The 13,611-nt window shown below is 35.5% G+C and overlaps 1 protein-coding gene across 3 annotated transcripts; it reads right to left on the bottom strand.

Annotated features, from left to right (window-relative positions):
• Positions 1-5,576: 5,576 nt before the first annotated feature.
• LOC122583791 lies at positions 5,577-10,161 on the bottom strand. Of its 3 annotated transcripts, XM_043756164.1 has the most exons (7): positions 9,218-10,138; positions 8,545-8,689; positions 8,392-8,445; positions 8,219-8,310; positions 7,140-7,375; positions 6,883-7,044; positions 5,577-6,002 (listed from the first exon to the last, which is right to left on the bottom strand). In XM_043756164.1, exons 1-7 carry the CDS (start codon positions 9,931-9,933, stop codon positions 5,905-5,907), a joined length of 1,503 nt encoding a protein of 500 aa, XP_043612099.1. In that variant the 5' UTR covers positions 9,934-10,138; the 3' UTR covers positions 5,577-5,904. The 3 variants fall into 3 exon arrangements, 2 of the variants coding, with proteins under 2 accessions (XP_043612099.1, XP_043612098.1); XM_043756163.1 differs by having other exon boundaries at positions 8,392-8,689; positions 9,218-10,144; XR_006321325.1 differs by having other exon boundaries at positions 5,764-6,002; positions 6,883-7,061; positions 8,392-8,689; positions 9,218-10,161.
• Positions 10,162-13,611: the final 3,450 nt, after the last annotated feature.

Genomic DNA, 13,611 nt, shown 5'->3' with positions numbered 1-13,611 from the left:
CATTTGAGTTGTGTATGTGACCTTGCTGTCACATGCCAACGTTCTTTAATGCAGCCATGATGAATCATTACTCTTACTTGTGCATGTCTCTTACTTGTGCATGTCTGAGCCTTCACAGTCTATATACCAAAATCTGTCCTAATTACGAAAGTTAAGGTTGTGATGTTTGTCCCTCTTTGATTGGCTATGATGATGTGTTTACATTCAAAATTAATTTGAGGTTATGTTTTCCTTGGCATGGCATTTGAGTTGTGTATGTGACCTTGCTGTTACATGCCAATGTTCTTTAATGCAGCATGTCTGAGCCTTCACAGTCTTTATACCAAAATTTGTCCTAATTACGAAAGTTAAGGTTATGATGTTTGTCCCTCTTTGATTGGCTATGATGATGTGTTTAGATTCAAAATAAAGTTGAGGTTATGTTTTCCTTGGCATGGCATTTGAGGTGTGTTTGTGATCTTGCTCTCACATGGCAATCTTCAATGCAGCCATGTTGTATCACTACTCTTACTTTAGCATATCTGAGCCTTCATACGTTGTTCATAACTTTTTTTTGGAAAGCAGAATATACAAGGAATGAGTTAAATATGGGCTATGTTTTTTGGTGCATTTAATAAATATATAGGGCAGGGAGTGACGCTTTGGAAACAAGAAGATTTCTTGGAAAAACCATTCAAGAAATTGGCAGAAAGTCTTGCAGTATCAAATGGTTTATGCGACTGTAGAAAAACCAAAATCCAAGCATTGTCCTCCCTGTGTTGGTATGTAAAGTGAAGGCCGGTTACTAATCAAAATATCATTCTTTTGGTACACTTCCATCCCCTTTGTTTATCATTGTACTAACCTGCATTTAGCAATGAGTAGAGAATCGGAAAGACTATGTTGCTGGTAAGTCAATGAAACTTTGGAGTATAAATACTGGATGAAAAAAAGTTTTGTGGTTGTTACGGTAAAAGATTGAAAGTTTTCTGATAATATTAACCCTCTTTTTCTTTTTTGTCAGTATGTGCTTTTAGCTCATGTTTACTAATCAAAGTTAGTTGTCCTTTTCTTATATACATTTTCATTTTATTTATAGGAATATAGGACTGTGCTTATGAATGAGTTTTCTTATTCATAAGGATGGGTGAGAAATTAAATGATGGTCTTAATATAGAGTGTACAATGTGATCCATGTAAAATATGCAAAACGATGTCCTGGAACAATTTCTAATGATGGAAACGACAGTGATAATGTTTGTTGAACATTCAACCAATTTTTAGGCTTCAGTGTTCCTGTCAAATTACTCATTCATAGTCGAACGGTTGTCTGATTCTTTACCTTAAAGCCCAAACACCCCCTTATATCATATCAACAGATTTCTCACCGCTATGAAGTTTACTAGCTGTAGCACAATTACTCTGATTGAAAATAGATCACTGACCGTAACTTTTTACTTTAGTCTATTATATAGTTCTGATGCGCAAGTTGGGTGAGCTGGGTAATAGATCAAAATGAGTTCAGGTTGAAACAGGTTGTATTTGTACTGTCAAAGGTTGTTGGGCGGGTGGAGTTGACTCACATACACATTATTGTCCATATAATGCATAAGCTATGGTTACAAAAACAATGTGATAGATAATAGTCTAAATTTTTTAATACAAATGCCTTGGAAGTTGTCTGCATTACATGTAGTCTAAGTTATCTGATACATTTGATGTGTTGTTAATGTATTTATCACTTCTTGGTCCTTTTTTGTTGTATTTTTATATGAAAATGATAAAATGTGATAAAATAATAACTTTAACTATGTGTAACTCTATAATATTAACTGCCCAAATCATAATGTAATAAGCAGGTGCTTTTATTTTATATATTATGGATGTATGTTGGGATGATATGGTTGGATACCAGACAGTGGTTTAGGAAGAATGCTGAACGACTGTCGTAGGCATTCATGACAATAAGAATGAGTTTGAGAGTGACAGTTGAGAGCGGAGGTCAGAAATGATAGCTGCCATGTGGAAGATGCTAAAAATACGACAATATAAATAATCTTAAAATTACAACATGACTATTTTTATAAGATGTTGTAGAGGATTGACTAACCTGTATGTTTTGGGTTTGTAAACTGCATGTTTTATTTCATAATTTTTGAAATAAATTGGAGTTCATAATTTTGAAATTAGGTTAATTGTTATTGAAGCTTTGATCTTTTAATTGTTTTTACTTTATTCATGATGCAGTGTGGAATACAATGTCTCCTACATTATACTATGGCGGTGGTTCATGTAGTGCTGTCTTTTTCATGGAAAATAAACAACTAAAAATAAGGATCAACATAAACAATTAAAATAAGGATCAAATCAAGGATAGATAAAAGCAAAAGTCATTGAATCATTTTTGTGTCAATTTTTAATTTTATAGGTGACTTAATATTTTCTATATGGAAGGCAACTGAAGTTAGATGCCACAAGACTACACGAGTAGATGATGCCAGCGCCGGTAAATGTATTTTTGGGGATAAGTGGTTAAATAATTTATATTCGTAGTTGGATCCTTCAAAAGAGAATATAATTACTTATTAGATTATTTCGGGTTGAGTTTATCAGGTTGGACAATGACCCTATTTGCAGTTGGTCATAACACAATGGATGCAACACTCTTTTGTTTAATTAATAATTAAACAGTTTTGCTGCAAAATGATTGCAGGTTGCAAAAATGGATGCAACTCAGAAAAATTATTGCGTAGTAACGACTGTTACAATCACTGTGCAGTTGTTCGGTAGTGTGCACACAAAATAGTTGAACCGCAGCAAGCCCCGCCACTTACTCAACCAACTGCAGAAGCTACATCTATCGCAGGTCAGTTTGCACCACAGCTGCACCCACGAACCTGGGCACTAGAACAGCAAAAACAACTCAAGGAGATTTAGAGGAGCATATTATTACTGGCTAATCCTTACCCTAATTGCGAAAGTGATGTGTAAAGCTCATATGATTTTCAGTTCTAAATTAATTTTTATTGGTATCATCCCCCTCAGGATGGGAAGGGTTTTTGATGCATTATATGACTGGGGGGTTGCGGCTGATGTTGGTTGTGGTCCTTGTGGATGTTCAACTGTAGGGTTAGAGTTCGGACAAAACGTTGTTCTTAATGTTTAAATTTGTTCCTGTATACTTCTTCATGGTTGTACATATATTCATACCTAGCAAATTGCTATTAGTTTGTTGTTAATATATAAATCATCTCTCTGCTTATCAAAAAACAAAAAGTGTAGAGTTAGAGAGCTCTGGGAGGGGAGAGAGGAAGCGTGTGTTTTGGTCTTTGTTTGTAATTATTCTGACTTTTTATGAAATTCAATTTAACACACTTCACTCTCCGACTTATTATTACTAGATTGTTTCTAAAGTAATTTAATTATGTTTAGTGTTTACATAGTATTCTTCAATATATACAACTGTTGACACGATGTGAAACGAAAAAAAATTCTTGGTCTCTTTAGAGGGGTCTAACAAGTGGGAATAAAAAACACTCTAAACTACCCCATTTAACTTTTATACTGTATATATTGAATGAACGAGCCCAAGTTGTGAACATGTGCGGGTCAATGTGGACCAAAATATGGTTGGTCTATGTGATTGATACATTCATCTCCGAGCTTTAGTAATTATGGTGATCATTTGTCGCTAGGCGGTGGTTTGGAACTTGCAAAATGTAAATATGATTAATCTCGGTGTTTAAGGGGTTTAGTGTGGTTTTTTTTATGTCACTCAGCTAGGTTATAACATCCGATAAGATAACCAACTACCCTAGCTAATTAGTAGGCCTTCACTTGACTTGGCAACCCGACATTCTGCTAACCTAATATTTCCGGGCGCGGTTAAGTAATTGGCAAGAAAACGCCACCTGTGCTGCTCAATGATTTCAAAGTTTGTCAGTTAGCCTTGCCATAATAGAATGGACCAACAGAGATGATGTGAGTTTGGTATTATTTATTGTTAACATCATCTTAGGTTTGTTGATTTCCCATATTGTAACGTTATGTTGTTCTGCACTTGTTTGAGAATTGCTTTCCATTTTGAATATAGGACACTAAATTAGATTAATACTAGATTTTAGACCCGTGTTCAATACTGAACACGGGGTTTACGATATTATCAATATTAGATTTTCATACATTTAATTTGTAAAGTGTTCTAATGTGCAAATTATAGTACAATAATCGAATGTTCGTCACTGTCATTATTAGCTGAGACATATTGATGGAATTGTTTGACGTATGCTACAATAGTATCCCTGTAATAGAAGTTTTTGAAACCAGTTATACTCATAATGTAATATTATTATGAAAATATATATAATTAAGAATTAAAACATAACTATATTTGTGATCTTGTACTTGACATTCAAGTATATGTATGTGGTCATGATGCGGGCTCATTTTCAATCACCTTTCTTATGATAATTAGATAACAATTATGATTATTTTCAATTTCTTTGTTAACAATTAGGACTCGTGATTTGAGTAAAAATTGTAACTTAAAAAAGTTAAATATAAATATTTTTGAAACCTTTTTCAGAAAATTTAAAAAAAGTCCTCTCAAGTTGATGGTTAAAAATAATTATAAATTAAGTATTGAGGGCTAAAAAGTGTGAATTGTTGATGGAAAACAAAAAAGTGTAAATTAATAAGACTTTTTCCACAAATTAATATAAATATTAATATAATAATATATTTTGATAAATATTATAAGGATTTTTAATTTATAGTTTATCTAAATGATGACATAAGCGAGAGTAAATTTAATAAAATTGAATTGGTTAATAAATTATTAGTTCAACTGTCTTATAGTATATATTATAGTATATATTAAGATTAAAATAATACGAGTATAAGTTATTTTGTTATGAAAGTGAGATAGGTGAATGTGCGTAGAGGTAGAGAGAATAACCAAAATACTAGAATGAGATGTATAATTAAAATAACCACATTTTTTGTGGGCTATTTATTTTATTAATATCTTACTACATGTATAAAAAATAATATTTTATATATAATCTTTGAATTTTTGCATAACAATATATAAATTTCGATACACCGATTTTACATTTGACATTTGAATTGCTTCTTTAATTCAATGATGTTACATTTTAGCATATAAAACTATTTGAATTTGAATCACTTTATCATCTATGGGGTTGAAGTATTCGCTCCATCAAGGAAGTTGCATGCACTGCTACTCGTGCTTCTTCCAAAATTTGGCTTAACCTTTGAGACTTTTCATATTTAATAGATATGTTGCTCAAACTTTGTAGTTTGTACCTTTAGTTAAAAAAGAGTTAACCGGAAGCTTTTTTCTTTCAAGACATGATTGATTTCTCATATGTAAGACACTGTTGCCTCAAGTCTAAAATCAACTAATGACAAAAAAAAGGTCACCAGTAAAAAAAAATGAATAATTTACTTTTATATTTATATTCCATATTAAAATTTCACCATATATTTTGTTGACACGTGCATCATAACCTACTTATAGTTATAATGCACTAATCCCATATGAAAATGAAAAAAATGGTTAATCGACAAACATATGCACAAAATAAGGGTGAAATCACCACCCAAGATCACATCATCTTGTATATAAGTTCGGATACAAGACCTTGATCACAGCCTAACACTCACTCGACTATGGATATTACAAGATTTTACCTAAGACATCTATGTCAGATATCATTTACACGTCACATACAATAAACAATACCCACCTCCACTTCAATATGTTGTCTGCTTTTCTTTAGTCGAAAGCCAGCAATATACAGCAACAAAATTTGGTGGGCAGTTTATAACGGGACCTGAGACACAAGGATGTTTACAGTGACATGTGAGGGGTTTCGATGTCAGTATACAGGTTAAATAAAATTAGTCAACCCTTCCCGTCTGATCAATTAGCGTGCCAACTTGTTCTCCAGATAATGCTCTTGATATATTTCCAGGCTCGTGAAGATTGAATAAGACAACTGTAAAAAGAAAAAAATTAACAGGTTCAACGAGCAATTTAATTGGTCTTCTCAATTCATTTTGCAGTGCATATATATGCATATATAAACAGAAATGGAATTAAAATAGTGGCGGGGCACTGTAAACAGATGGGGCTAATCAAGGAAGCTATTTCTGAAGTTTTAGTCATACCCAAAGTTATATCTAAATGCCAATGTTAAGTGACCAGACAATACAAGTACAACTACTCATCAAAGACTAATGCAACTCCATTCATTATAAAAACACTGACTATTGTTTAGTTTATCTAAAGGCTGGAAAGGAAAGGAGAGAAGAGGAGAGGAGAAAATTATAAAGTGCATTCTTAAGATTTTTTCAAGTGTGGAAAGGAAAGGAGTGGAGAGGATTGGAGGGGAAAGTTTAGTTGTTTTTTGTTTCAAAAGTTTTCCCCTCATTTTTGAGGTGATTAGAAAGGAAAACTTCTCTTCCCTCTCCTCTCCTTTCCACCTTTAAATTAACTATGTAAATCCATTCATTATAAAAGACTAATGCAATTGGAAAATGACCATAATAAGCCAGCCAGACAACCTCGAATTCCATACAATTAGGGTTAACCTCCTACTTTTTACTCTCTAGTATCCATCTAACTGGCAAGACATTCTATTTTACTCTTGGATAACCGACTTTAGTTCAGTTAGCATGATACTGAACGTTGAAACTGGTTACTTTGACGCCCGCATAATTAAAAATAATCAGAAGCATGTCTAAATGGAAGGGAGATATAAAAAGATGAGAATTGATCACAAACTTGTGATGTACAAATCATATATACTAGTGAAACACCATATGATTTGCTCTAATCTAACTGTGAATTGACAACAAGGTCAAAAAGAAACAAACCAGGGATCCCATTCTCTTCGCAATATGTGGCAGCCATCATATCCATGGGTGATGGACCTCTTGATGCCAACTCCCTAAATGAAATGTGATCAAATGCAACACTGCTCATAGAGTCATATAAACCGTCTGCATTAGTACCTTTGATAAAGGCATCAGCATGAACTGCACATGAACAAAAACTATCAATAAAGCTAATATTAAGTCAATTTTCCCATCTTGATGATAAATAATCAAAAATCAAAGTACTTGGGCCATACTTTCAGAGGCTCTAAGAGCAGCAGCTGTGTCAGTAGAGAAGAGTGGATTTCCTGTGCCAGCCCCAATGCCACCAAATATTACCACCCTCTGTTTTTCTAGATGTCTGATTGCTCGTTGCCTGCTGTAAGGTTCAAAGACCTCAGGCATAGGAAAGGCTGACATGACACGTGTATCAACATCCAACTTCTCCAATGCTGACTGAATGATTATGGAATTCATCACAGTTGCCATCATACTGGTAACAAAGACAACCATCGTTAATTATAGATACACATACAACTCAATAAAGCATCATAACGACGATGTACCAAAGACTTCATTTTTCCATGTGCTTACATAATTTAGAATGATTAGATTCAAAAATCATTAAATGAACGTGTTATGCATCCACTTAACCATGCTTACACAGTTAGGGGATATGGGTTGTCTTATCTGACAGACTGACACGGGATGAATAAAAAACTAAGAGGGATGTAGTTGTAACTAGTAAGGGTCAAAGTGGTTAAAAAAACCCAAAATATATTTATTCCCAAAGGTGTAGATTGAGGGGGGATATTCCTTGACACCAGGTGCCTTTTGCTACCAGCGATTGTCCACTCCACAAGGAATTGCTTCACGAAACTCCCCTAGCACAGTGGGGCAGGCTGGAGGCAGGGCTTGAACCCAAGATCTCCTTATTCCCAAAAGTCTCTCCCCAGTGGGCCCATGGCGGGTGTGAGTACCACTTGAGCTAATGCTCAATTGGTCCCAAATTAGATTATTAAAGCACAATATCTCCTAATTCGTTTGATCAATGATTTATATCATTACCAACATAAGAATAAAATATATAACTTTTAGCAATTTATATAGAAAATTTTAGAATACAAAGGTATTTCAGTATTTGAGGGTTGACCTGACCCCCTGCCCAATCTGATAAGCAGAAGAGAACTATGTTAAACTCTCCAATTTAGCATAAGAGAACTAATCTTCTTGCCAAAGTTACTTTAAAAAATTATGTTAAACTCTTATCAGCTGAAAGGAAAGACAGATTCATAAAGCAGATATAATAAAAGCTTCAGGAAGTAATAGCAATTACCCAATCTGATAAGCAGTGCTTCTATCCATACCAGCGGTTGTAACCCATGTGTCTCCACAAAAGAAATTGCGCCCACCAACTACTAATGCCACCTAAAATCAGCTTGCACTTTAGATAATGATCAAAAATAATTTACGAGATTTGAAAGTTATATCTGACAAAAAAGTGAATACCTGAACACCAACATTGCAAACCATTGCTACTTCTCTGGCAATCAGCATTGCCACCTGTACAATAAAAGATCGGCAGAATTGCAGAATCACTAGTATTAAAAAGATTTTTACATGTAACTGAACCGTCCATACCAGTGTAATAAGATAATGTACCTTCGGATCAACACTTTGAGAACCAGTTCCAGCCAAAGAAGTGCCACTAACTTTGAAGACAACTCTTCTCCATCTAGCACTAGTCACTGGTTTTGGCTTTATGGTAGTCATCTGACAACTTGGACTAGACGTTGCAGTGGTATATCTGCAAAAATATTGTTTGTATTTTGGAGTCATTAGATACTTGCTTAAACAAGAACGTTGTTTGAAATCATTCTTACTAACAACTGGACTAATGTGAACGATAACACTTGCTTATGCTTCACAAATAACCAACCATTATTGACAAAGTTTTAAAAACACATTAAGCTTCACCAAACACATGATTTTACATTATAAAGTTTCCATGTATGATTCTTTCTTTTGCATTTACATCCACACAATTATTCCGAACTACAGATCCTTTAGTATTAAACTATTTCCTACTTCCACAAGGTATTCAATTTGCACTTCAAAAAAACCATCATTTTGAATATAATACGCCACACAAAGCCATTTCATCTGCACTTACAATTCAACAACTCTTCCTAGTCCCACCGTTATATAGTTAACTGTTTTCCATTTCACAATATAAACATTAACTTTAAAACAAAACGGCTAAACTCACCAAGTCAAGATCATATATTTCTAACCATACTCAATTCAATTCATTAGTTCAGCAAATAATATATACCTTTTGGACTGTCTACCAGGGCTACTCATCCCGCCACTCCCGGAATTCTCTTCGCCCAAAACCGTCTTTAAAGGCAACGCATTCCCGACAATCTGTTCCATCTTTTTAAACCAAGGCCAATGACTCGTAGAATTCCCATTCATGCCATTCCCACTACTATTCATCATCATCCTATGTCTCTCCAACTTATATCTCTTTTTCAAGTTATCAACTTTATTCTTACACTGCTCCACACTTTTCCGTTGCTTCTCACACCGCTCGCTAACCACCGCCGCAACCTCTTCCCAGTCCCTCCCTCTCAAATTTCCCCTATTCAATACCAAAAACTTATCAAGATAAACATCCAACAAACAAGCAATTGCATCATCACTCCATTCTTCTCTATCCTTCCTATACTCACCACCACCGGATGACGTCACCGAAACTTTAGATTTTTTATTACTATAACTGTACGGCGTTCCACCGTCGCTGAATTCCGATCTGTTCTGATCGGAATCCGTTTCGTACGGCGTAACCGCCATCTGCCGTGAGCAGAACGCGCCGTCGTAACCGTTGGATTCATGTTCTGTCCCTGGTGGTGGCGGTGTGTTGATCGGAGGTAGTAAGTGAGCTGCCGCGGCGGTGGAAGCAGATAGAGTGTGGTGGAAGTTAGGGTTTGAGTGGTGGTTTCCGGCGGTGGTGGTGGTGATTGGAAAGTCGTCGTCGGAAGATGCCATCGAAATTAGGGTTAGGGTTTGGTGAATTTGGGGGAATTGGAAATTGGATAGACGACGGACGTTAAGTTTTGGGGTTGAAAGATCCGTTAAATCTAGCGGAGTTAAGACGTAAAAGTTTGTGTCAAATTTCACGTCATATTGACGGCATCCGTTTGTTGTCACAAGTTAGGCCGGTCCTTAAAAACCTTTGGCGGTGCGTCCAAAGTACGTCCGACGCGAGGGGGAGGAAGCTACTAGCACCGTCGGCGTCTAGGTGCGTCTGGGCCGAGCACTTCCAATTTTAGACGCAAGGGGGAGCGGATTGTGGGGCCCGAAATAAAAAAAACATTTTTTTATTCTATTTTTTGAAATTCAATAGGCTACTTTAGTTTTTATGTTTTTTTTTTTTTCAAACCTATATTTATTCTCAACTTCATACTACAATTTCACACATTACTTCTTTCTACTCATTTTCATCTTCCATAAACCATTTGATATATCATTTTTCATAAATCATTCCATTCACAATGTCTAGAGGTGTGTGGATTCAATCAGAAGATCTTTGTTTGTTGAGGTGTTGGGTGTTGAGGAGACCGGACCCTTTTACGGGTAGGTGTAAAATGAATAATCCCGGCGTATCCTTTTGGGATGACGTTACTGAAATGTTCAACACGGAGACCATTGGAGGACCAAGAAGCAAGGCTCAACTGCAAGGTCACTGGACCAGAATTCGGAAGGAATGCAAACAGTTTGAGGTATTTTGCTCGCAGTTGAATGCACAGGAGTGGCCGGCAATGATGATGAGCAATATTATGCAACGGCGCATCAGATATATCGAGAGAAACATGGCAGGGGCTTCGGATACAAGTACTGTTTCAGGCAACTTATCTTTGTTCCTTTTTAGTTGTTGTGGATTATGAAGTAGACTTTCTAGTTTGATTAAGTGTGCTTTAGTTTTTTTTAAGTATGTTTTAGCAGTTTGAATTGTGTGTTGTCTTTTACAATTGTAATGTTTTTAAGTATTTAAATAAAATAAGTCTATGAAAGTCCTTTAGCCACCGGATCTACGAGATTAGATAACTAGTGTTTAAGTGCGGAAAGTCTTGAACACTAGCAATCAACAATATTCGGTAAACGGAAAACACGAATAATATATGAATGGAATAACGAAGCCTTGTATTAATTCGGTAATAACGATTACAATTAACACACGAGCTTATGAAAACCGAAAATACGCACTAGAGAGATTCCCTTAAGCATAAGGTCTAATCTCCTATTTATACTAATCTAATAGGGACCGAAACTTATTCTCAAGACCAAAGCCCGAACCAATTCGGCCCAATGAGGTCTAGCTAGACCTCCAAGGTCGACCTAGACCAACTTAGACCTTCCTAGACCGGTCTAGTTACCGTTTCGATTAACTTGGTCGTTTATGACCTTATTACATACAAAATAAAACGTTTAACTAATTACGTATACAAAGGACTCAAAATAAACTTCTATAATGATGTTTTCACCCGGAAATGCACCAACAGAATCACCCTTGACATCAGCATTTAGAAGTTTTCATCAATCTTCAAAGTCTTCAGTTGCAATACATAAGCAATAGTAACAGAAATGCACAAACGGACACCCCTTGACTATTGCCACCAATTCTGGCAATCATTAGTTAAAAAATCTGCATCAACAGACTTCCGTTTAACCAATGATATCAGGTCTTCTTTCGGTAAGACTTGATCTTCATGCGCTGCACACTAATCTTTAAACTGCAAAATCTCTGTATCCTTTTGACCGCTAACAAATCCAATACATGGATTGTAATTCTCCCCCTCAACTCTATCCTTCTCCAAATTAAGCTCCAAGCAATATTATCATGTCAAACATCATAACTTCAAAGTAATCGATAAATCATTGCTTCCAAGCAATCCAGATATCATCGATTCCCCAAGCAATAACAAATATCATGCAAGACAACATAGCTAAATCCATTTGATCTTCAAGCTTAACCGGCATATGACAGAGAAGTTGAATCTCTAACAATCAGTATTGAATTTAATCAGCTCCCACAAAGATAAGAAATTCTGTAACTTGAATCTCAGGTATGCAACACTCACAAGATCTATGTCTTTAACCAATCGTGTCTGACTTTGTCTTGTAACTTCAAAAATCCACCAATCACCTAACGTCTTTTGTACCAAATCTCCCCCTCAAGGTAAGCATCTCCAAAATACATAGAGAACCACTTAATCTGCAACCCTTTCACTAGTCACCGGATTAATTATCTCTACATCATTGGCATAAAATTAAGGTTTGATCATCAACTACTTGAGTACAAATGATTAATTTCATCCCAAAAGCTCTAAGACAAAATCCCAAACACATGCTCAACAAAGATCATCTACAGTTTAATCGACTTTCAACCCTAGTCTTTAATCTTCATCTGATTCATCTGAATCACCTAATTTATAATCAGGCGCCTTTGATCCAAAAATTAGGTCAGACACATGTCACACGGATTCAAAACCAGAAAGATACCATGATTGAACTCTGTCAAAACTTATTGATCTTCTTTATTTCAAGCAACCAGAATTTTGTATAGAAAACATGGAAGATTATAAATTTTTATCCCCCCATTTTCTCTACAAAATTTTTAAAACAGCTAGTATGTTTGTTTTTGGTTTCAGCTAACCTCTCATTCTTATCTTCCTCCCACGGTTGTTCACATATGTAATCAAGAGGTAACCCAGTAACTCCTTGTCAGAACAACCTTTTTGTCCTGATCTTGAATTTTCCCTAAGATTTCCCAGAATCTTCTATAGAAGATAGACCTCGAGCCATCAATGTTTCAAAAGGATAAGTATAGAACCTAAACTTGACCAAGCTTACAAGTCCCAAACTCGAATACGGAATTTCAAACCAAAACTCAAATGAGTTTTCAAGTTCAAAAATCAAACAAGTTAGACCTAAGCTTAACCAAGATTACAAGTTCCTTAGTTCAAGGATAAGTTCGGAACCTCACGATTGTTCAAAGTCTACAAGTCCAAAACTCGAAAGACACATTTCAAACCTTAACTCAAGTGAGTTTATGAGTACAAAAAATGGTCGGAGAATTTCAGACCTAAACTTGAGAAAAACCGAAAAAATTCGTTACCCAATGAAACCGAACTAGACCTTGGTCGAGCTAGAACATACCATAAAAACCGAAACACAAAAACCGTAACGTTGTAAGAACTTAAGATTGTTTAAGTACACAAGTTCAAAATTCGAAAGACGAAGCTTCAAATACGAACTCAAGAAAGTTTCGAATTCAAAAACCGCGTCTAAGAGTTTCAAAACTTTTACCTTAAAACCAAACCTTCGAAAAACTTACAAATGAGTCGATTGGTTTTTATAGGACAAGGAACCGAAAGGAAGTTTACTTGATCGGAAAGAAGGTCAAGCTAGACCTTGGTCAAGCTAGACCTTGGTCGAGCTAGACCTTGGTTGAACTTGAGTTTGAACGAGCGGCTCACAATTGTTGAAATTCTAACCCTGAACCAATAACGATCCAAAGCTCTTGATACCAATTGAAAGTCCCTTAGCCACCGGATCTACGAGATTAGATAACTAGTGTTTAAGTGCGGAAAGTCTCGAACACTAGCAATCAACAATATTCGGTAAACGGAAAACACGAACAATATATGAATGGAATAACGAAGC

This window comes from Erigeron canadensis, chromosome 9 (genome assembly GCF_010389155.1).
Source record: "Erigeron canadensis isolate Cc75 chromosome 9, C_canadensis_v1, whole genome shotgun sequence".
Lineage (NCBI taxonomy): Eukaryota > Viridiplantae > Streptophyta > Magnoliopsida > Asterales > Asteraceae > Erigeron > Erigeron canadensis.
Note: the sequence above shows the minus strand (reverse complement) of the source record. Positions and strands in the feature narration are given on the sequence as shown.

Coding starts and splice junctions, on each gene's coding strand:
- LOC122583791 (XM_043756163.1), bottom strand. CDS start 9,933: ATGGCATCTTCCGACGACGACTTTCCAATCACCACCACCACCGCCGGA. Junction 8,690..9,217: donor CCTGGTAGACAGTCCAAAAG/GTATATATTATT, acceptor ATATTTTTGCAG/ATATACCACTGCAACGTCTA. Junction 7,045..7,139: donor TGCTCTTAGAGCCTCTGAAA/GTATGGCCCAAG, acceptor GTTCATGTGCAG/TTCATGCTGATGCCTTTATC.